This window comes from Fringilla coelebs (genome assembly GCF_963513975.1).
Source record: "Fringilla coelebs genome assembly, chromosome: 3".
Taxonomy (NCBI): Eukaryota; Metazoa; Chordata; class Aves; order Passeriformes; family Fringillidae; genus Fringilla; species Fringilla coelebs.
The window spans coordinates 15,659,451-15,682,619 of NC_140030.1; the positions used below are offsets into that span (position 1 = coordinate 15,659,451).

General features: G+C 48.4%; 1 protein-coding gene across 1 annotated transcript; it reads right to left on the minus strand.

The window, feature by feature from the left end:
* Positions 1-10,566: 10,566 nt before the first annotated feature.
* Positions 10,567-22,487, minus strand: KLF11 (KLF transcription factor 11; the record flags this gene model as incomplete). Its single annotated transcript, XM_084202599.1, has 4 exons — positions 10,567-10,874; positions 12,819-13,812; positions 19,829-20,083; positions 22,446-22,487. 4 exons carry the CDS (start codon positions 22,485-22,487, stop codon positions 10,567-10,569), a joined length of 1,599 nt encoding a protein of 532 aa, XP_084058725.1.
* Positions 22,488-23,169: the final 682 nt, after the last annotated feature.

The following is a 23,169-nucleotide window of genomic DNA, read 5'->3' on the forward strand; positions in this document are numbered from 1 at the left end:
ATGGTTCGAGCTCTTGGACCTGCATTGTTTCTTCTCAGGTCTTACTTAGTGCAATGGAAATCAGATACCCTGCATCCCTCAGCAGGAAAATGAATAAATGGAATAAGCAGAAGAATCCAGTTACTAAATCCTGCTTGTTGCTAGTAGAACTTGCCATCAAGGGCATAGTGCAGTGTAAGTAACTGTAGAATACCTCCACTGCCCAGTGTCACCAGCTGGCCATCAGGTGACTCCAGGAAAAACACCAGGCTATTTCTGACACACGGGGGGCATGGCAAACACAGCGTGGTCGGAGCAGCTAGGCAGGAGCCTGAGCATGCTGCCTGGCCCAAGGAGAACAGTATGAAAACACCTCCTCTATAGGAGAAAGTGTCCTTAGAAAAGTATTTTGGGGTTCTTTTCTTCCATTCTGACTCTACATTTACACACCTGCTTTGGGGCAGTTTCTGTGATTCTGTCTAGTAAACACATCCTCAGTTTTTTTCATGGAAGGATGCTAATGGATGAATTTTATTCATCCCAGCTGCAAGAGCAATGGTTGGGATAGATCTCATCCTTAGAGGAGTTCAATAGATAATGAGTCTGGGACAGATCTGGAGCCATGCTAGTGGATATGCAAATCTCTCCTCTTTGGAAATGAGCTAACTGACACACAAAACCAAAACATTTATTTCTTGTTTACTTGTTCTTCACTAATGGGTGGTCACAAAGTCTTGGTTGACACGGCATGGCAGAGCACTTTACAGTTTGGATTTACCAGCTCAATTCTCCTCTTAGCTCTGCACTTCATCACGACCTCCATTCCAAGGAGCCATGTGTTCCAAGCCTGACAGCCCAGCTTGCTCACCTCCCAGAGCTCTACAAGAGCAAGGAGGAGCACTCACTTGTCAGCTGCTGGCTCCTCTCTTGAGTCCTGGAGGGTAAGACCAAGTAGGCTTAATTGTAGCATGAGGTACAGTGGTCAAAACCTGCAGGAGACTTGTCACTGTTCTCCCTTATGCAGGTAAGGACAGATCTCTCTTGTGACCAACAAAAACCACCTCTCATAACACCAATAAACCCCATGCCAGTTCCCTTTGAGTCATACATCAGTTCCCACTCATGGAAGGGGGCTGTGCTGATGAGGAAACAAAAGCCATAAGAGCAGTTTGGGGGAGGTGCATTCATAGTTTGGTTGAAACTCAGATCCCTTACAAATCCAAACAAAATAATCTCTTTTTGCATAAAACCTTAAAAGTAGTGTAAAGATTACACTGTCCTTTAGCTGGGTCTGGAGCCTCACTCAAAAGGTTCTGGGAGCTTGATCCTGGAGCACTGTAAGGGTTGTACTGTAATGAACTCACAGACTGAACTGGTGCCAAGTGATAGCAAATGTCAGCAGGCAACGTGCCAGTGGGGTATGGGAACTAGACGTGACAGAGTATCTGTGTCTCAGCCAGCCACATGCAGCTCAATCTTTCCATTCACAAAAAAAATGAAGCCAGGATCTTCTTGTATCTTCAGAGCCTGATTGTCTCTCATAACACCAATAATTCCTTTCCTTCCATGCTAGGGGCCCAGGAAGCAGCAAGAAGGCATTGGGGCAGCCCACAATACTGTATGATTACTCGGAGGAGGAGCTGATGGCCAGCATCGAGCGGGAGTACTGCCGCTGAGCCCACCGCGGAATGGCAGGCACGGCCTGGAGCCCAGCTGAGCAGAGCTGCTGTGACACCACACCTGCACAGAAGGGTGGCTGCTGGAGGGGACTGGAGATGAGGGGCTGCTTGGGAAGCACTGAGGAGAAAGTTCCCCTGATTAGCTCCCAGTGAGAGCAGGAAGATCCTCACCAGCTGCTGATTTCTGATTGGTGCCACTGCAAGAGGGACCAATTAATCTTAAGAATCAACATTTAGAAGCTCATTTCTAAATTCTTTTTTTAAATGAACATGTACTAGAATTAATGTCATACTAGAGGTGTTGAAATGTGGTGCTTTGAAGGAATCTTTGAACCTAGTAAAAAATTGCAGCAATATCATCTGATCCAGAACTTAAGGGGATGTTGAATGAAATTCATGTTTCTGCCACTTAAAATGTGCCAAATGGCACTTGTGCAAGCCTCAGGTTCAGGTCTGAGTTTGGTACTGTCTCTTTCAATCTGGCCCCCAGTATGGGAGATAAGAGGTAAAGGGGATTGAGCCCACCATCTAGTGCATAGGCAGTGTAATCCCAGAGTTCAAATCCCACCACACTGCCAAATTAGGCTCCTGGGAGCCTTCAGGGAACACAGGATTTGTGTGATCCCTTTGGGGCAGGGTCCCAGCATAGGTGCCCTACCTGGGTGTGGATCCATCCCAGTGATGGGAGAGAAAGCAGGAGGCACATCCCCATTTCAGTCATCCTCCTCAAGGGGTACTTGCATGCTCTTGTAGAGCAGCTGTTTGGGATCAGTTTTCAGAATTGCTGCTCCTGGCCCTTCCCTAATATTTCTTGTCCTACAAGAAAAATCACTGCATTTTACCATTAGCTGACTTCAAAGTAAACCAGAAAGTTCTCTCTTCTAAGGAAATAGTATTTTCAGTCCTCCCAGACAGGGAAACCTGGTATTTTTGGGTTTCTGCTTTTATTATATCTGCATGTTAACATATTATGAGTATCTACTTACTATCAGGAGTAGAAAAATACTTTATTTCTATCTTCTGCTGAAGTATAAAGGGCATCAGATGAAATTTTCACAGCATGTAAATGCAAGAAATAACTGCAGGACACCTCTTAAGATGCTGTATTTTAAGTACTTTATGATTCCTGGGACCTGTGAAACACAAATAAATGCATCTATACCCTGAAGCCCTCAGTGAAGGCATCAAATGTTCTGAAAAAGGCTCTCTGAAAAATCATGCTCTGGTACCTGCAGAGACTAAGCAGAATGCATCCCTGGAGGATGGCAGGTGGGATTCCTGCAGCATGCATCCCTGGAGGATGGCAGGTGGGATGCCTTGAGGGGGGCACTAGATTACACCCCTGGCACACAGACTCACACCCCAGTTGTCTTCCCTGCAGCTGCCTTCAGCAAGGCTGGACACTGCTCTGCCTGAGAGCTGGTGAGCCCCCAGGCAGCCCCAGGTGGGCAGCAGAAGGGAGCCAATCTCCCACAAAGCTGTGCATGCTTGGAGGCAGCAGCTCCCAGCACACCAGCTGGGGCATGTCAACAGGACCAGGGATAATAAGGTTTTAAAGTGGAAGAGGCTAAATTTGGGTTGAACATAAGGAAGAAATTGTTCACTGTGAGGGTGTTGAGGCACTGGAGCAGGTGGTGAGTTCCCCATCCCTGGAAGTGTTCAAAGCCAGGGTGGATGGTGCTCTGAGCAACCTGGTCTAGTGGAAGATGTCCCTGCCCACGGCTGGGGGATGGGGCTAGATGGTCTTTAAGGACCCTTCCAACCCAGGCTGTTCTAGGATTCTGTGATACCTTGGTGAGCCCAGAAATAGCTGGAGTAGAGAGCAGATGCCCCTGCATTGTTGGGAGAAGTGGGTGGGCCCTCTGGAGCAATGGCTCTCTAACCCTCTTGGAAAAAATCCAGTTTTGAACAATAGCAGTTCTTTCACAGGAACAGTCATTTTTAGACCTATTAATGTCACTGATCTGTGGCAGGAATACAGTTTCTCTGCAGTTTATCAAGACCCACTCACCAGATCTCCCAAAGCTTGTGTTAGTTTTCAGCAGCTCTCAAAGACCTAGTGGGAATCTGCCTGTGGAGAGCAGAAACAACACGGTGACCCCAGCACCACAGGGAACCACAGTACTCTATATTCTTTTGTAATCACAAGAGTGGTTTAGATTTTCTTTGAACTTGGATTTCATTCTTTCAACTAAGACCTTCCTTCTGTCAAGGTCCCCAGAGTCTCTGGCACATGTGGGGAAATATTTCACTGAGCTCAGTCACAGCTCCCCCTTCGTGAGCACAGGGCCAGTGGATTGTAGCCTTTTTGGATGGCCTCCAATGATGCAGCAAACAGAGGAAAGCCATGCTGCTGTCAGACCATGCTGGGACAGGAGCAGGCAGGGACCAGGGCTCTGCTTTCCCCAGGTCACCCTGCATGTGCCCTGCCTGCTCTCTGGGGCTGCATTTGGTGACTGGCCCAGGTAACAGCTCTGCAACCCATTTCAGACTCTCCTACAGGAAAGCCTAAGTGTTGACAACTACAGAAATTGACTAATTAAAAAGAACACCTAAGCAGAACATACTGTTAGGCTGCAAAAAAATCTGCAAAAAAAAGCAAAGCACCGAGCTGCATTATAAAATGAGCTTCTAAAATAACCAAGAGACAAGCACACTTCTGTAGCTGGAACAAAGGAGCAGTGGGTTTCACAGATAACCTTTTCAGCATCACCAACAGAAAAGGAGGAGCTGCAGAAACACAGGAAGGTTCCAAAAGGAGTGATGCAGCTGGGACAGTCACTGCACCAGGGAAAGAACTCTGGGGATGCAAGGAGGGACCTCAAACTGTGGTGTGGTCTTGCAGGCTTTCTCTGTGCCATAAAATGATGTGTTCTCAGCACTGAGCTCAGACCACAGAGCCAGCCAGCGCAGACAGCTCACAGCCATCTGTCTTCTTCTCACACCATGCAGAACAGGATGCTGGTACCCAACCAGGTTGCCAGTCTGCCCAAGAACTGATGGTGCTCCTCCCTCTGGGTCAAACCTGCACCCAGCTCCACACCCAAAAGGGACAGTGGCAGTGGAGCTGGTGCCTAGGAAGCCACAACTACAGCTTAATTACCTGGTGTCAGTGTAACTCTGCTTTTGATCCATCCTTTGCTCACAGAAAATAGGACACTAGATCATTTGTAGGTAAATAATAGTATGGAAGCAGTAGCTGTGCCCACAACAGATTTCAATAGAAACTTCTTGAATTAATGTTTTTTTCAAAAAAAGGACAATTGCACTATAGAGATCACTGACACATCTCAGGGAGTGAATGCTTGTTGCCATCTTATTGCAGGGGTTCCATACTGTTGTCTCCTTGTCACAACAGTTTCATACCTTCTTGGTGTTTCTCATGGGCATCTCCTCAGAGCACTGACTCCAGTTCCCTTCTCAGCCAGCCAGCCCACTCTCTTACAGCACTCTTCTTCTCATTGCTTACAGCTGTGGCCTGTTAAAGTCAGGCCTGCTCTTAATCTTTAATAATTGGCCCAGCTGCAACTCCTTAGGGGTAAGATTACTTTCCACACTATCTTTATTTTCTTATATTCTATCCCCCTACAAATGCTGAATTATTGAAAAGTTTCTTTTCTTTTCATGGTATTTCACTATAACCACCATCAAATCACAACTGCTTGAATGACAAGAAATTATTCGGCTTGCCAGTACTTCCTGCCTCTAAAATAGTTTGCTGGAATTAAGCAGGGCTCTGGAGAGTCTCTTACTCATCATTTTGGAAACTACTCTCCTGTTCAATATCCACAGCATAAGACAGGATAGCTGACAATGGCTTTTGAGCTCCATTAATAAACCAGCGAAAGGCTATTATTTTTAACCAAATCACTACATTATTCATCTAACAAAGACAAATGCTACATGCTGCACTTTGCACTAGCCCAAAAGGAGCAAGAGATCCTTGCTGAAACAGAGCCTCTGCCCCAGCAAGGGGGGCACAGGGGCCCACAGGCCTGCAGCTGTGCCACAGGAACCGCATGGAGCTGCCCACCACATTTGCCAGCTGCCTGGCACAGACCACATCCACTGCAGGGTTCCCCCTCACCTCACCCTGGACACAGGACATGGCAATTATTTGCAGAGGATGAAGTGGATTTTTCTGGCCAGTGATAACCAACAAAGAAGTCACTGAACTCAAGAGATGCTACAAGAGAAACAATTAAACCTAAGGTATTCTTCCCATCTGGGACAGACTCTCCCAGGAAAGGGTATGTTCCAGCTTCCTCAAGTTTTCTGCATGTTTTAAGATGTGTCCATTGTGCCTTCAGCACACATCAGCATGTAAGTCATCAATTTCCTTCCACACCTGAGAGCTGAAGCAGAAGAGGAGGAAGGCTGCATTTGACAGAGGATCCCAGGACAGCCTAGATGTGAGCTGTGGCTCAGTGTTGCAGCTTCCTCCTGGACAGTCTCACCATTTCCTCAGCCTGCAGGTTGCTGGGTTTTGAGTCATGATTTACTCCTGCTGCAGACATGGAAGCAATTTGCCTTCTCCCAGCCAGAGCCTGCCTGCCTCAAGCTGCCTTGCTGGACGTGAATGGAAGGTAAACAGGCAGATGGGCTCACAGGTTAAACTTCAAAACCACTCTGAAGATTTATCCCAGCAGATGAACTCAAGCCAGAGGCAACCCTGGGGCAGGACTCAGCTCATGAGACGACAGATGAAGGATGTTGAGTACAGCTTTCACAGCTGAAAAGGGAAAATTAGCCAGAGCTGTGGCCTCAGCTGGAGGAGCACACCAAGTGTGCAGCCACCCTGCAGCACGGGCCACCTCTGCCACCTCTGCAGCATCAGAGTGGATGCACCCTCCCAGTGCCCAGACTTCAGGAGGATCAGTGCTCATTGGTTTGCAAGACAGCTCAAGCTGCTGCTCAGCCCAGGGCTTGGCTGTACAACCACACAGCACCCTGTGTGTAACAAGCAATGCCACTGGCTGTAAGATGAAGCATTAAGCTAATGGACATGTTTGAGCACAAATCCATTGTCCTTCAGAAAATGATTCCTTGTCACGGATTTAGAATGGCTTCAAGACAGAAGGACTTGCCCCCAACAATGCTTGTGTCAGCAAAGGGGTAGTTGGGAAGGCTTCTTGTGTGCAGGCTCTTTTCTCTCACTGGATGAAGCTGTTCCAGACTCCAGCCCCATTAGGATGTGGACTGAGGGCACCTCCTGGCTACATGGGACAGCTCAGACCACATCTTGGGTCTAAGGAAAAGCAGAAAGGTGAGCAGAGACTGAAATCCATTGCCATGTTTCATATAAACAAAGCCAGGGAAACAAAATAAAAATCAGCAAAAAACTCCCCAAAACAAGTATTCTTAGAGATATAACTGGATGCTCAGAAAAATCTTCCTTAAAAATAGTAGGGAGAGGTAAGTCATCTTCCCCTGGGAGACAAAAGCATTGACAAACTGCAGAGCCCAGGGGCTGAAGTTTGTGCTGTTCTGCCAGAGCATTAAACCTGTACCTAAGCTTTCCCTTCCAGTTGTTCTCCTGAGGGGGAAGCAGAGCCATCCATGGGATCTCTTTTCACCTTCGTCACACTTGCAAGAACAATGTGCTCTTCTGTGGACAAAGCCTTGAGTCACTGCTCCCAGGTCACTCCCTGAGGGCTGAGCAGCTGAGGACTGAGCCACCTTGCTTTGAGAAAGGCTGTGACAAAAATCTGGAATCATTACACCTTTTCCCTTTCTGCTGGAAATAAACATTTCTGTAGTTCAGGAACTGGTCAGAGGGAAACAGCATAAAAATGTAGGTAGTTGCTGCTGCTGTCACCATCACTGTACACCTCCTTCGCAGGTGAAACTGGGAGGTAATACCCAGCCTGCCAGAGCCACATCCCCAGCAGAGCAGGAAGAACTGGGGCTAGCACAGCCACTTTCAGGGTTAAATTCTCATCTCTGCCTTATTTCCAGCACTCACTCCATGAACAGCTTGTGACACTAACAGAGCAGCACCCAGCACATCCCCTCCAGCTGCTGGAGGCCGGGCTGGGAGTGGTGTGGAGCTGGGAACTCTTGTTCCCAGAGAGCAGAGAGAAGCCCCAAGGCCTGCTGGGGGTGTGCCCCTTCTACCAAAAATACGAGATGAGTGGTGTAAAATCATAAACAAGTGAGCATTGGTCAATTTGCAACAGGATCCAAAAAATCCTGCCTTTACAGGTAAATGAATTAGCAAGCCCCAAAGTCTTCCAGTGGCCTAGACACAACCTAAGCCTGAAGGATTTACATAGTTCTGGAATGAACACCTATGAAACCTGAAAATCCATTAGATTTTTTTTTTTATGACTTAAAACCAGTCACGTTACATACATTTTATTTAATAAAAGTTAAAAACACGTACAAAAATGCAGTTCCATTTCCGTAAAATATAGGCTCAAAATAAAAAGACTGAACAGTAGAGTTCAGGCAGTAAAGTGCAAAGACAGCAGCTATGCCAGTCATGCTTAATCCATAAATAACCCTTAGACAGCAGGAAGGAACAGGCAGAGCAGACACAGGCACAGCTATTCACGCACATCCACAGAGAACGATCCACACATCCCAGAGCGGGCTGCCAGGAACTGCAGGCCAGCCTCACCCAAACAAGGAGGGAGCAGTTGCTTTTCCACGTCGTGACACACATACATGACACACTTTTTAAAAGTCTGTATTCTCCAAGTCCACTGTTTTTCCCCCCCACCCCGTAATGCAAAAAACATGACAATTTATATAATTATGACAAGAGTTTCCAAATTGTTTTCTCAGGTGAGCACCATAAATAGTCAGTCTGTAAAAAAATGAAGTGCTAAACTGGCTACTAAACTGAGACAGGACATGCTTCCCCTGGTTAAAAGCATGCAAAAACAGCATCCAAAAGCCAGACTTCTTGTTCTAAGAGATATCTGAGGGAAAAAAAAAAAACCAAAAAAGTAAGAGCAGCAACATCTCTTTGTTCACCACAGAAACTCGGGAAACTAGGTAGCAACAGAGAACAGCAACACCACAAGGATCCACTTCACCAGGCAAAGAGGTTCCAGCTGAGCCCTTTGGAGAGTCCAAAGCAAGGTCCACACACACCCACTGGCACTGGGGTCAGTGGATTACAGCACGTGTCAGTGAACAGGGTGTGGGCCTTTCTTTACAAGGTCAGGCACAAAAACTTCAGTACACTTAGCACAATACTCCAATTTAGTGCAGTTTGAAAACTTACTACTGTTAATTATAACTATAGATTTTAGTGTAAAAAATAATGACATAATCTGCTTTAACTGAAACAGTCAGCACCTCCATAAATGAGATCCATGCTTTGCCCACCCTGGGAAGCAAGACCAGGATTTCAGAACAAAGCAGTAAAAGAGAGAGTGCATTCCTAGTTAGCCACAGCTGATGCATATAGGAAGAACAATCCTCCACAGCACTCAACTAAGCTTCAGTGCAGGAGTGGCTGAAAGAAGAGTCCAGAAGGAATAAGCACTCCAGAAATATTTCCCTCAGGGGTAGAGCTGTCTCCCAGCAAAAGCACCTGGTGCTTTGCTGTACTGTCAGCTCTGCTACAGTACACACACACTGCTCCTGCACCTCGGGAATGGAGCAGTCCGACTGTGCTACGGGCATTTTGTTACTCACACCATGCTATTACAACACAGCACTCCTGCAGCCATTGGTTCCATTTTTAACTACCATTACACTTTGTGTAAAAGAAAATCCATTCAACAGGGAGAGTGTATTGTTTAATAGAAAAGGGTGATTTTATACAAAGTACTGTGGAGAAGGATAAGGCCACATGAAGAGCATCATCAAGTTGACATGGTGGCTATTTCTCAACTCAAGACACAATTAGTATTTCCTCTGGTGCATTGATACAGGTAAAAGAAAGCCTTGAACTATAAGGTGCACAAGCATCCACAATACAAAAAACCCTTTAATTTTTTATTTCTCCTCTACTCAAAAAAATATAAAGAGAGACCCACTAATTTTTCGTGGGCTATCTTGCCATTTTTGCATTTTTCAGTTTGATATGTTGGTTTAGCAGGACCAAAAATAAAGCATAATTTTTAGTGTCGAAATTTCTAAGCAGTGTTTGTGCTTCTACCTCCATCAGAGCGGTCTGGCTCCTCCAAACTTTGCTTCAGTGGAATGTGGACTCGAGAATGGTTCTACCAACAGCCACATTGGCTTCTACTTGCAAAGGGTATGAATTCCTAAAATGTAGATGATTTCAGCACTTGTATTTTCAAATAAGGTCATTCTGGTTTGGTTTGTTTTAAAACAAACTGACTCACTTTGATCTTCAATCTACCTACACAAGGAGGGAGTAGGAGCACTAGCCCATGGAAGGATCAGGATTTGCAAGTGTGAAAACCAACAAGTATGTTATCAAATGGTTAAGTGTTTATAAAACACTCTGAATGCAATAGTTTAGGTTTACTGAAAAGGAGTTTCCAAAGCTCTGGGTCTCATCCAGCACAGCCCTACTAATGCAAGTAATTTGCCTGCATAACAAGACCAAAATGAACAAATACAAAATATATTTGGTATAGAAAATAGTACTATAAAAATTAAAAACCACCCTGTTTTACTGTCCATCAAAATATTAACAGCAAGCATTACAACTTTTTTTAACCTATTGCCAAGATAATTTCCAAGGAGTTCTACTTTCCTGAAGTGCTGGTGATTGCAATTGCCCAAGTACTGAAAAAAACCAACAGGGAAGGGATGAGGAAATATGATAAATTTCTCACATAGCACTATCAACAGAGGACCTAAATTGCAGGAAACTAAAGTACACACAAACACGGGGAAAACAAAAGCCATTGCCCATTCTGCTGTTGCCATCAGAGCTCTTCCTGATCTTCAGAAAGTCTGCAGAAGGTGCTTCTTCACTCTAGCTCTGGCAGGCAGGTGCTGGCACAGGGATGAGCATACTCAGAGCGCTGCTGCTGCTCTTGGGTTTCTCTGCTGTGGCAATTCTGCTGAGTTTGCCAAGCTCTGTCTGCCAGCTGGGGGTCTTCTTGGTGGCCATGTGGCGGCGGGTGTGCTTGGTCAGGTGGTCGCTGCGCATGAAGCGGCGCTCGCACACCGGGCAGGAGAATTTCTTCTCGCCCGTGTGCGTCCGGCGGTGCCGCGACAGTTCATCCGAGCGGGCAAACTTCTTGTCACAGCCCTCCCAGTTGCAGCTGAAAGGTTTTTCTCCTGCAGGACATAAAGGAAGCGTTTGTTACTTTTGGGAAGCTGTGCTGCAGTCTTATCAAAGGGCTAACTCAAAATCTGCCTTGCAGAAACCAGTGAGTTCCACAGAACTGCTCATCTGTGCCGTCAACGTAAGATTAAGCTAAAGTTCTGTTCCAGAGAAAATTAATAGCTATCATTTCTATTTATTTCCTTGTATCTCTCTTTAAGTGTTCTTTAATCAAGTCTGGTTTTTCAGTAGTCCAAAATCCCAGTTTAAAGAACTAGAGCCTTCATAAAGCTGCCTTATCTGCTGACTGAACGAGAAGCAAGGCCCTGTCCCCATCCCTATGCATCCCTATCTCTCTGGCTGCAGCATGTCATCCACAAATCCTGTGGGCAAACAGGAAGCCTGGAATGGAACCTCGGGGTCCTGCTGCTCCGTGATCCAGTCCCACACACAAACACACACCAGTGAGCACTCCTGAGCAAAGCCTCTCCTGCCGGCCTCCACAGACCAGGAGTGGCAGCAAGACTGCCCACATCAGCTGCTGCTCATCCTGGGCCACTGCTGAACATCCCACCTGTCCTCAACAACCACAACTGCAACTACTGCCTGCAACTCCCACAGGGCTCCAGATAAACATCCACCACGTGGCCCAAGATTTTGGGGACACTCTGGAGCAGAAGAGTAGGGGCCCATAGAAAGGAAGTCCCACAGGAGTGTTCTCACTTCAGGTACTGAGAGTAAAGTCTGTGTCTTCTGGATGTGCTATGATCTAGCTAGTCAGTGTGCGGAGAAAATGCAAAAAAAGAAAGCTGAACTACTCTTCCTCCTGATCCTGTAATGGGAACTGGCTAGTGAGGGGTCAGTGTGTTCCACCTGCCAGGATACAGGGACACATCCAGGCTCCCCATGGATCAGCAGCCACATGCACAAAGCGAGGCACTTGCTGATAGTCTGTTTATCCTGGAGCACCAGGTTTAATTCAGCAGCCTCTCAAGCCAGGAGCAGAAGCATCATTTTACCTCTGAACTATGGTTTACAAGAATTATCAGCTTTGTGTAGAGGTTAAGCTCTTTCCCCAAAGGAACTGTAAAGACAAGCTGCCAAACTAATGCAAATCCCGTCACGCAAGCTGACATCCGATAAACCAGCGACTGTGGGGTAACAGCAGGTAGGGGAGAAAAGTCAAGGAAAACCAAAAATAGACATAACTATTCTACACCAATCTCCTACTATGACCATCCTTCAACATCAAAAATAATCCCTGAGAACTCAAAGTTAGTTTTAACTTAACAAGATCCTTGAAGTAGAAAAAAGGTAAGTAAAACACATATAGACTGTTTCCCCACTGACCCAATTTATGGAACAAATCACTTCATATTAATGACAATTAATTTTCATTTACCTCTAAAAATTCCCCTTCTGCAACTGAATAAACTGTTACATTCTCATAGAAGCAGTGCTTTCTAACACAGCAGCCCAAAATCTCAATGCATTCCCATTTAGCCTACACAAAACTCTGGGGGAACAAAAAAACCCCAAAGAAACAAAAAAAAGCAGTTTCTGAGTTTCTCTTTTCTTTTACTCATGTAACAATTAGACCAACTACCTGTACTGTGTTTTGCTTATACCAGACTTCCCCATGCTCCAAAACAAGGGACTTGCACAATTCATTTCAATCTAGTACAGATGGCAGGATTCCACTTAGATCTAAACACACGCACACAGGCAGCAAAGCTTCACTCCAACTAAAGCCTGTGAAATTCAACTAACACTACAGGGTCAGCTGAGGTCTCAGAACAAAGCATGTCTTGTTTTGCTTGTCCATGGAGAATGAACATTCCTTCCATCCCCGAGATGAGCTGAAGCTTCCCCATCACCTGCTCCTTCCCTTTCCCACCCCCCCATGCAAAAAGCGTGCGCTTCAGCACCCAACAGGAGCCAGAGCCCCTGGCACGCACCGGTGTGGGTGCGCAGGTGGGCTTTGAGGTGGGAGCTCTTGAAATAGGTTTTCTTGCAGCCGGGGAAGTCGCACACGTAATTCCTCCGCCTGGAGAAGTCCATCTGGGGGGCACAGGTCTGGCCAGAAGCGATGAAGACGGGAGCAGGGGCGAGGGGCAGTAGCTTGGTGCTGCCCACAGTCACCAGGGCCTGCGGGCAGGGCGGTGTCTGCGTGACAGCGGGCTGCGGGAGCACCAGCATGACAGTCCCCTGAGGCACGGAGGGGCCCATGAGCACAGGCGGGGGGAGCGGGGCTGTCTGCGGCAAGATGGGCTTCACGGGAGTCGAGAGCGCTGCGGCCGAAGGCTTGACATAGGCATTAATCATGCTGCTTTGTCCATTTAAAGGGATCATTTGACAGAGAACCTGGGGGCTTGAGACGGGGGCAGGCGTCACCGGGGTAGCTCTTTTTTGCGAGTCATTCTCACAATTCTTTGGTAAGTGGGTTTGTGGCGAAACGGGCCGGACCGGCAGCTGCCCTTTATTGGTCACAATATCACTGGAGTCATGTGCATAAGGCTGATGCGCCGGAGAGGTTTTGTTGATTAAATCATTCGCAGCCCACGTGTCCTGTGGCAGTCTGGAATGTTTTGGGTCATCCGCTCCACACCAGTCTCTGGAAGTGCTGTAGCCTGAAGTTACCTTTGTTTGCTCTTGCAGGGCAGGAATGTGATGGTAAGCAGAACTATCACCTGTGTGACGGATGACACTTGTTGCCATGGCCCTGCAGGGCTGAGGAGCAGAGAAGTCAGAGATCACTGGCTTCTGACTGCACGGCGGCCCCACGCTGGGAACAGATGGCTTCGTTGTGGGACAGGCACCGGTCGCTGACGTGACCGAGCAGGCGGCCGTGTTTGCCATGACAGTCCTTGGTTTGGAGTAAGTCACTTGTGAGGACAGGAGCGTAGCTGCCGACATCTCAACAAAGTCAGGGCTGTGCGGAGGGGTCATGCACTGCAAAAAAAACCCACACCAGTGTGCATCAGTGTAATTCCATAGCACAGTTTTACCCAGTTTTTACTTGGAAAAATAAAATTACATGCCCTCTCCCAGCATCTCAGAATATGCCTCTTAGGACAAACTGAATAACGTATACTGCTGTGGTTTAATCCCAGAGGGCAATGAAGTCCCGTGAAGCTCACTCATCCTCCACCCCCAGATGGATGGGAAGGAGAATCAGAAAAAGGTAAAACCTATTGGTTGAGATGGGAACAAGTTAATAATTCAAATATGGGAAAATACAATAATAAAAATATAAAAAAGGCAGATAAAAAGAGAGAGAGAAATAAAGCTCAAGAGCAACAAATGATGCACAGTACAGCTGCTCACCACCCACCTGGCCTGATCCCAGGCAGTGACTGGCCCCTCCTGGCCAGCTCCCCCCAGTTTATACACTGAACACAATGCTCTATGGTATGGAATATCTCTTTGGCAGGTTGGTCAGTAGTGTTCTACCCATGCTCTCTCACAAGGCTTCTCCTCCTCACTGGCAGAGCAGGAGACACTGGGAAGTCCTTGGTTTAACTGCTGCTGAGCAGTGCTTACTCTAAAACATCAGTGTGTTATTAACGTTATTCTCACCTTAAATCCCAAACACAGTACTGTGCCAGCTACTAGGATGAAAACTAACTCTATCCCAGCTGAAAACAGGACAATACCCACCTGATATTCTATGCCATTTACATCATGCCCACACTTTTCAATACATCCCAATTAACCACCATCCCTTTTCTTGTCTTTTGATACAGGGATCATTCCCTTAGTCTGTGGGCCATCCCTCTAAAACATCTGTTGAGCCATTCGTGCACTGCTTTGGGCTCCAATTCATAGCAGTTCTTCAGGGCAGGAAAGATGGTGTGTTATGCTGGACTGCTGCCTACTGAAGTTAGTTCTGATTCCATCACTGCTGCATTTGTCCAGTTCCATCAAAGTTTGTTCTTCATTAATCTGGGTGATTCCTACTGCAATACCCCTGATGTTGTGTGTAGCCAGCTCGGCAGTGGTGACGGGAGTGTTGTATGGCAATTAACACCATACAATCCAAATCACTGGCTGTTCTCACACAGAACCAGATCCCCTGGAACAAAACTTTGGACTTCCCTATGCTCCCACATTACCCACCAAGTGCACCCAGGTCCTTGAGCAAAAGCAATCCCACGGATGAGGCTGTCATTGCCTGATGCAGGAATAACTCCGATTGTTTTCCCCAGAAGCTTTTTTGTGTGCACTACAGGGACTTTATCCCCTTTTACACTATGTAGAAGTTTTGCTTGAGCACAGCTGGCAGATCCTCTAGTGCTGACTGCCCAGGTGGCCTTTGCTAAATGTGTATCCCATTGTTTGAAGGTCCCACCACCCATTGCTCTCAATGCTGGCTTTAACAGTCCCCTGTATTTTTGATTTTCACAGATAGGGAGGTGATAAACCCACACAATGCCACACTTTTCAACCCAGGTGTGAGTGAGGTTGTGTTGGAAATGAGTCCGCTTGTCAGGCTCAATTCTTTCTGGGGTGCCATGTTGCCATAAGACTTGTTTTCCAAGGCTCAGGACAGTGTTCCAGGCAGTGTCATGGGGCACACAGAATATGTTTCCAGTTATCCAGTGGTTGCTTCCACCATCATAAGCATATGGTGCTTGCCTTGGTGGGTTTGTGGGAGTCTGATAGAGTCCATCTGCCAGGTGTCCCCATATTTGTATTTTAGCCATTGTCCTCCACACCAGAGGCTTTAACTGCTCGTCTTGGATAACTGAAGTGTATGTTTCACAACTGTGGATAGCCCTACAAGATTGTCCATGGTCAAGTCCATCCCTTGATCATCACCCCATCTACATGTTGCATTTCCTCCTTGATGGCCTCAGATGTCATGGGCTCACCAAGCAATAAATAATTCACTCTGGTGAATTATTCACTCTTGCCAATCCAGATCCACCTGAGCCACTTCAATCTTAGAAGCCTGATCCACCTGTTGGTTGTTCTGATGTTCCTTGGTGGCCCAAGTCTTGGGTACACGAGCACCCACGTGACATACCTTTACAACCAGGGTCTCCACCCAGGCTGCAGCATCTTGCCACAAGGCAGCAGCCCAGATGGGTTTACCTCTGCTCTGCTTCCACCACTGCAACCACCACCACAGGGCATTTGCCACCACCCATGAATCAGTACAAAGATAAAGCACTGGCTGTTTTTCTTGTTCAGCAGTGTCCAAAGTCAATGTTCACCTCTGCAAAGTAATTCAATTCACCTTCTCCTTCAGCAGTTTCTGTAATTTTTTGTAGGATACACCATACAGCCACTTTCCATCTTCAGTGCTTTCCTACAATACAGCAGGAATCAAACAGGGCATATTGTTTCTCATATACAATAGAGTCTCTTCAGCAAGTGTCATCTCCTCATCAGGTGGCATCCAGGAGTCTGCCCTCTTGCCAATTCCAGGAGTCTTGAAGGTAATCACAATGATGTTTCCTATTTAAGCACCCAGTGTGACCAGCAAGACCCACTGATTCCACACAGCATCAGCTATGTGACGTGTAGGAGACCCATCCTTTGCACATCCAGCCCAGGGAATCAGGATGCCAGGGGGAGCTGTGTTCAGTACCAATCACTTCCAAAGCAGCTGGAACCTCTTTGTAAGCTGCCAGTATCTCTTTTACAACTGCAACATAGTGGGCTTCAGATCCTCTGTACCCCTGACTCCAAAACCCTAGAGGCTGACCCAATTCTCCCCTGTGCTTTCTACCAGAGGTTCCAGGGAGGGCCATTTTCTTTGGCTGCTGTGTAGAGCACATTTTTTGTATCTTGTCCTGTCTGGACTGGCCCAAGGGCTGGGGCAGAGTTAATTTTCTGCATGAATTATCTCCTGTTTAATTTGTTCAAGGGCTTGCTGTTGTTCAGGGCCCCATTTGAAATCATTCTTCTTCTGGGTCACTTGACAGAGAAGGCTGACAATCAGACTGTAATTTGGAATGTGCATTCTCCAAAGCCCCACAATGCCTAAGAAAGCTTGTGTTTTTCTTACTAGTTGGTAGAAGTGTATCTGTTATTTTGTTAATCAAATCCATTGGGATCTGATGACATCCACCTTGCTATTTTATTCTTAAAAACTGGATCTGCTATACAGGCTCCTGGACCTTACTTTGTTTTATGGCAGCTTGCAGAGAGATCTGGACTATTTTCTTCCCTTTCTCAAAAACTTCTGCTGCTGTATTGCCCACAATGGTACCATCAATATATTGCAAGTGTTCTGGAACTGGATCAGTCCATGGCAAATGGTTCAAAGTTTTGCCATGTGGGTTGGGCACACTGACTCCATCTGGATCTGTGGGTGACTGTGCCCTTCTCATGTCATAAAAAACCCCCTCTGGTACAGCTAATTCCCTCAGGTACCAGATATGTCTCCCCACAGTAGCCCACCTGCCCAGGTGACAATATCTTTCCTGAAGGGATACTTTTCCTTCACACTTGATCGAGTTGCCTCCACAGGCTGAAGACTTGTGACATTTTTCCAATCACCTTGTCAATGCTCTCTTTCCCAGGAAATCATCCCAACTGCTTGACTTCCCTATCTCCTAATGCCAGGCTACCAGCCCCACTGGAACAGCCAGGTGATAATGTGCACACCTGGACAGCAGCTGAAACCTCTTCACATCCCTCAGGGACAGGGATTGAGTGGTTACCTCTTGTTCTGTCTCTTCCTCCATCCAGTGCTTCATCCTCCTTCACTAACTGAGGTGACTTTGGTGTCCATTTCTTCTTGTGTACAAGGAAACTGATAATGGTACAAGCTCATCCTCTGACTCAGCTGCATCATCCCTTGCTGGGGTCTGAGTGGTCACACTGCATGATGCCAGGGTCTGAGCAGCCACAAACAGCTGCTTAACCCTAAACAAGACCTGAACCACATTCCCAGTTCCTGGTCATTCACGGACCATGGTTTCAGCATCCCAATGATATTCAAAATTTCCAAAATGCCCATGCCTGGAGAAGAAGGGGAAGATTGTGTGTGCCTTCTACACAGGTTGGCTCTCCAAGGCAAAAGGTGTCACTATCAGCAGTTTCTAATAGCTGGTTCCCCAAGTACAGAGGTGATGACAGAGGGGCTGGGAGTATGAAAACCAGATCAGTTTCAAGGGCAGCAGTTCTGTGCTATCACATAATCCAGTGTTACAAAGTACAACAAAATGATAACCTTAGCCCAGCCCCCAGAGATGATACCATAACATAGGGGGAAAATACACAAGAAGTACATTGTTACATAACACAACAACTCATAGCAAGTAATTCAACACTGTGATCAACAACTAATAAACAGTCTGGTCAGATCTGTCATGGAGGAGAATCAGAAAGATAAAACTCATGTGCTGACACAAGAACAAGTTAATAATTGGACTATAGTAAAATATAACAACAACAACTGTAATTATTATTACAGGGAGATACCAAAAAGAGAGAGAGAGCAATAAAACCCAAGAGAAATAAGTGGTGCACAGCACAATTGCTCACCACCCACCGCCCAGGTCCTTCCCAACATCACTGCTCATCCCAGTTGTTATGCTGGGCATGACACTCTGTGGTATGGAATATCCTCCTGGCCAGTTCAGATCACCTTCCCTAGCCATGCTACTTCCCAGTTCCTGGGTACCTCCTCACTGGTGGGAATCTGAAAAGTCCTTGACGTGGGTGGGGTAAGCACTGCTCAGCAACAACTAGAACATCAGTATGTTACCACCATTATTCTATTCTACATCACAAACACAACACTGTGCCAGCTACTAGGAATAAAATTAACTCTATCCTAGCCAACACCAGGACACCACATTGCCTTATCTCATGGCCATTCTGATTAAGCTCAAAAGTGTATTAATAAAAGGAAGGCAATGAGGCAGCTGCAAACCTGCATAAAACACTGCAAGTATACTCACTGCACCATAAAAAAGTCTTTCATTCCTTTCTCCTCAGCAATGGGCACAGCTGTTAAGAGGCTATGAGCAGAATAAACAGACCAACAATAGATAGCAATACTGTACTTTTCTATTTCAAGCTCCCAGCAAGCCCTAGATCTTTCCTCAATGATTACCTCATAGTTTCATGGCTACCTTTTAGATAAAGATAAATGAAACTGCTCTGTCACTTCTTATTCATCCATTTCTCTCTATTCTGTCTTTCTGCAGCACCTCGTCTTCCTCCTTTTCCACTGAAGGGTATCTCCTGTGCTGCTCAAGAGACAGTGTCAGCACTGAGCAGCAGGAGATATTATGGCAGCTGCTTGTCAGGCTGCTCTTATCTCAGCCTCTTTCCTCTACTATTCCCCTTTTACCTGGCAACTGCATATTAGAAGCCTACTGGTTGAAATGGGCCTTAACCATCTAAAGCCCTGATGGCACCAAGCCTTTTTTTAATACCTACTTTCGTTGCAACATAAATTGAAACAAAAGGAAAAAAAAATTGGATTCAACCAACATCAGTCAGCTGGAGTAGACCAATGTCTGGAGAAATAACAGACTACATGTACAAACACATAGTACAGAAACTAATTAAATTGCCTGTTTCATAATGGCAACGTGCACTTTCTCTTACAATGACCAGTGAAGCATAACATCGTCAAGGGCCTTTTCTCATACAGTGCCTGCAGATATGTTCATGCCAAATCACCAAGGCTCACTCTGCCATTCTTACTCCAAGTGCTCCAAGAAACCTACAACAGCCACCTCGACATCCCTGTCAAATCCAATAACCTGTCAGCAAGGGCTTTCACACCTAAATTTAACAAAAGCCTCGACATTTGCTAAACCAGAGACAGCAAAAACCCATAAACTCAACATGCCACCTCACTACTCTGTGCACACACAGAGCACAGGCTGTGGCAAAGGGGCACCTGAGCAACTCTCTCTTTTCCAGCCAATTTAAAGTATTGCAGGGATGTGACACCCACGTGTTGGGCACATTTATTTTGTGTTCATGCTTTTCTTACCAGTGTCGATAGACAGTCCTTTGGTAACTCAGCCGGAGCCTCGGCGTGCATTGTGAAATCCCCAGAATCCGAGAAGGGCGTGAGGGGCCTTATCTTTAATATGTCACCTTTCTGTGATCTTTGCCCCCAGGAGCTCATACAAACAAGGGCTTCAACAGCTTCGATGTCGTTCTGCTCCAAGGTGCTGCAGGTGGACCTTTCGCTGTCATGGCGCTGCCGCTCTCGGATGGACTCATAGATGTCCACAATGTCAACCTGCGTGCAATTGGATTACGGCTGTTAGCACGAGTCAGAGTGCAAAACTGACACCACCCACACACTGGCTGCTCACAATGAAGGTCAACTGAAACAGATCCCATGCCCGTGGCAAGGCTTTTACCAACTGGCTCATCTCTCACTCTCCCCTGAGCAGCTCATCTCCACATTCCCTTTCTTAAAAAAAAAAGAAAAAAAAAAAAGGAAGACATGTGATTTTCCAGGAAAAGAACAGATAAGTGTGTGGCTCACATTTCCAAGCTTACTTTCCTGGATGACACTGCTCTGAACAAACACATCCCATGCTTGCATACAAGCATAAAAGAGGAAAATCCTGACTTTGAACCTTGTTTAGAGAAGGCTGTTTCCTGAACCCAAAAGACTATTCAGCACTAATCTCATTCTGGAAACATTTAGAAGATAAATTTCAGCTGCTGGTAAGATGCTTTAAGGTATGATCACTGACTTGGGAGTACTGCACATCACAAAAGATTTTTAATCTTATTTTTAACAGGGAAACCAGGATGGGGAAAAGATGGAAGGAAAACAGTTTTCAAAGTACAGTGGGAACTATTTGCATTGTACTTCAGAAGGGCCTGATGCTACATAGGGGCTAGGTATCTAAAATGTACTCTGAGTAAAATGAAGACAAATGTATCCATACTGATTAGTTTCCAATTGCAAACATCACAGAATATTTGTGTGTGCCTGTGTACACATGAAAAACACTTGACTTCTCTGCACAAGGACATCCAAGCTTCATGAAGCTCTCACAGTGCTTGCCAGTGGCTCCAAAAGCTACGCTAGGCTGATGGGTTAGTACTCACATCCCAGCTCAGTCTCAACTAGGCATCCAGGCTCCTCAGTCTTTAGACACACCAATGAAGCTGAAGGCTGAGATCCAGAAGTGTGGACCAAGCCTCTTGAGCCCACTGCAGTTACACAGAGTGTTTATGTACTGCAGGAAAAAGGTTTTAACTCTAAAGGCAACACCACACCAGGAGCATGGCCTCAAGCCCTAGAAGGAATTCTGCTCATCGGGTGACAGCACATACACTAAGTCAATGGGTTTTGTTAGTGAGTTAAGTAAGGTGGGATGCTCCTTATCCAACAGTGTCACCAAGATGTAAAGCTGTGTTTACACTCCAGGGATGCGCAGGCAAACATGCTAAGCATAATGGATCAAAAATATTGGTACTGCACTCACAGAGGATTTTCACCTAAAACCTCAGGTACAGGCATGGAGATGCCATGATTTGGGGGCTGGAAGGAGTAAAAGCAATTAACAAGTTGGAGAGAGACTTCTAAGAATTTCCACTGAAAAACAGTGAGAGGAAAACACGACGTGTGCCTGCAAGCCGGGACCTCAATCGCCAGTCACATGTGGCCACGCTAGGCGAGGCTCTGCACTGAGCAGACACTCTGCCAGTGCTCCTCCAAGCGCGCCTGCAAGCAGCCAAGCCCACAGGCTTATATTTTCCAACCCTACGTTTCAGGAGAGCAGCTTTCCCTAAAGAAACATAAAAAAACCCAAAAACGTGCCTCGCTTCCTCAAAAAAACACCCCGAAATCCAAAAAAAACCTCACAAAAAAAGCTCTTTCTGCAGACGAGCGCTGCAGCGCGGGCTCCCCGGCTGCTGCCAGGGAAATGGGCAACCGCGCCGGGCGCCTGTCCTCACATCACCCCGCCGGGAACGACGTGCGCGGGTGCGGGCAGGATGGGCACGGGCAGGGACGAGCGGGAGCGCGGGTGCGGGCAGGACGGGCACGGGCAGGGCGGGTCGCCTGCGGGAAGGATGGGGCAGGGGCAGGGAGCATGGTGGGCAGGCAGGGAGATGCGGGCAGTGCGGGTCGCTCCGGGGCAGGACCCATCCCGCGGGCAGTGCGGGCTGCAGGGGCAGCGAGCGGGCAGTGCCGTGGGGGCAGGCGGGTCCCACCGCGGGGCAGCGCCTCCCCCCGCCCGCAGGGGCCCCCACCCGCTCCCCGCCCCACGGCGGCTGCCCGCGGCCGGGCGGTGCCACCGAAAGGAGGATGGCGCGAAAGGAAGGAGGAGGAGGAGGAGAAGGGGGCGGAGGGCAGCTCCCACTCCGCCGCCGCCCCCGCACGGTCGCTGAGGGAGGGCCGCCCCCCTTCCCCGCAGGTGACCGGAGCAACACCCCCTCCTGAGGGCTCTGCCCTGTCACAGCCGCCCCGTACCCGCTGCCCAACCAAGCCGCTCGCCGCCGGGTGAGTAGCGGTCCCGGCCGAGGCGGGGACGGTCCCCGCGCTCTGCCCGCCACCGAGCACGTGCCCGGGCTGCACAGGCGCTGGCTATCCCCACCAACCCCGCTTCCCTCCGTCCCTCCGCGCGCCCCGTGCTCACCGCGGGCGCATCTCCCATGTCCGAGCAGGGCGAGCCGTGCATGGCGCGGCTCGGGCGGGCGGCGTTGGCAGCGGTGCTCCCGGGCAGCGGCAGCGGCGGGAGCAGCGGCGGGAGCGGCAGCGGCGCGCACACAGCGGCGGGAGCGGCACCCGGCAGCGCCGCCTCCTCCCGGCCCCGCCCGCCGGGAGCGGCGCGGCCGCGCGCTGGGGGAGCGCTCCGAGCGCAGCCTGCGCCAAACAGCGCGGGGGGGAGCGGTCCCAGCCAATCAGCGCCCCCCGCGGCCCGCGCCCGGCCAATGAGCGGCGGCGGGCGGCGTGATCGCGGCGTGCCGGCGGGAAGGGCGGCGCGTGGGCACGGCCGGCGGGAAGGCGGGGCGGGGGCGGGGCCGCCAGGGGCGGGGGAGCGCGCGCTGGAAACTGGGGGAAAGGTCGGGGGCGGGGGCGGCCGGGAATGCCCGCGGTGCGTGCGGCGCGGCACGAGCGCTCCCGCCAACCGCCGGCCGCCTGCGTGCGCGGGAGCACCGCGGCTTCCCGCCGCCAGCGTTCCCGTCTGGAAAAGCGCCCCTCTTCCCGCGGCTTCCCGCCACCCGCCGCCAGCGTTCCCGTCTGGGAAAAGCGCCCCTGTTCCCGCGGCTTCCCGCCCCCCGCCGCCAGCGTTCCCGCCTGGGAAAAGCGCCCCTGTTCCCGCGGCTTCCCGCCACCCGCCGCCGAGTCTCCCGTCGAGG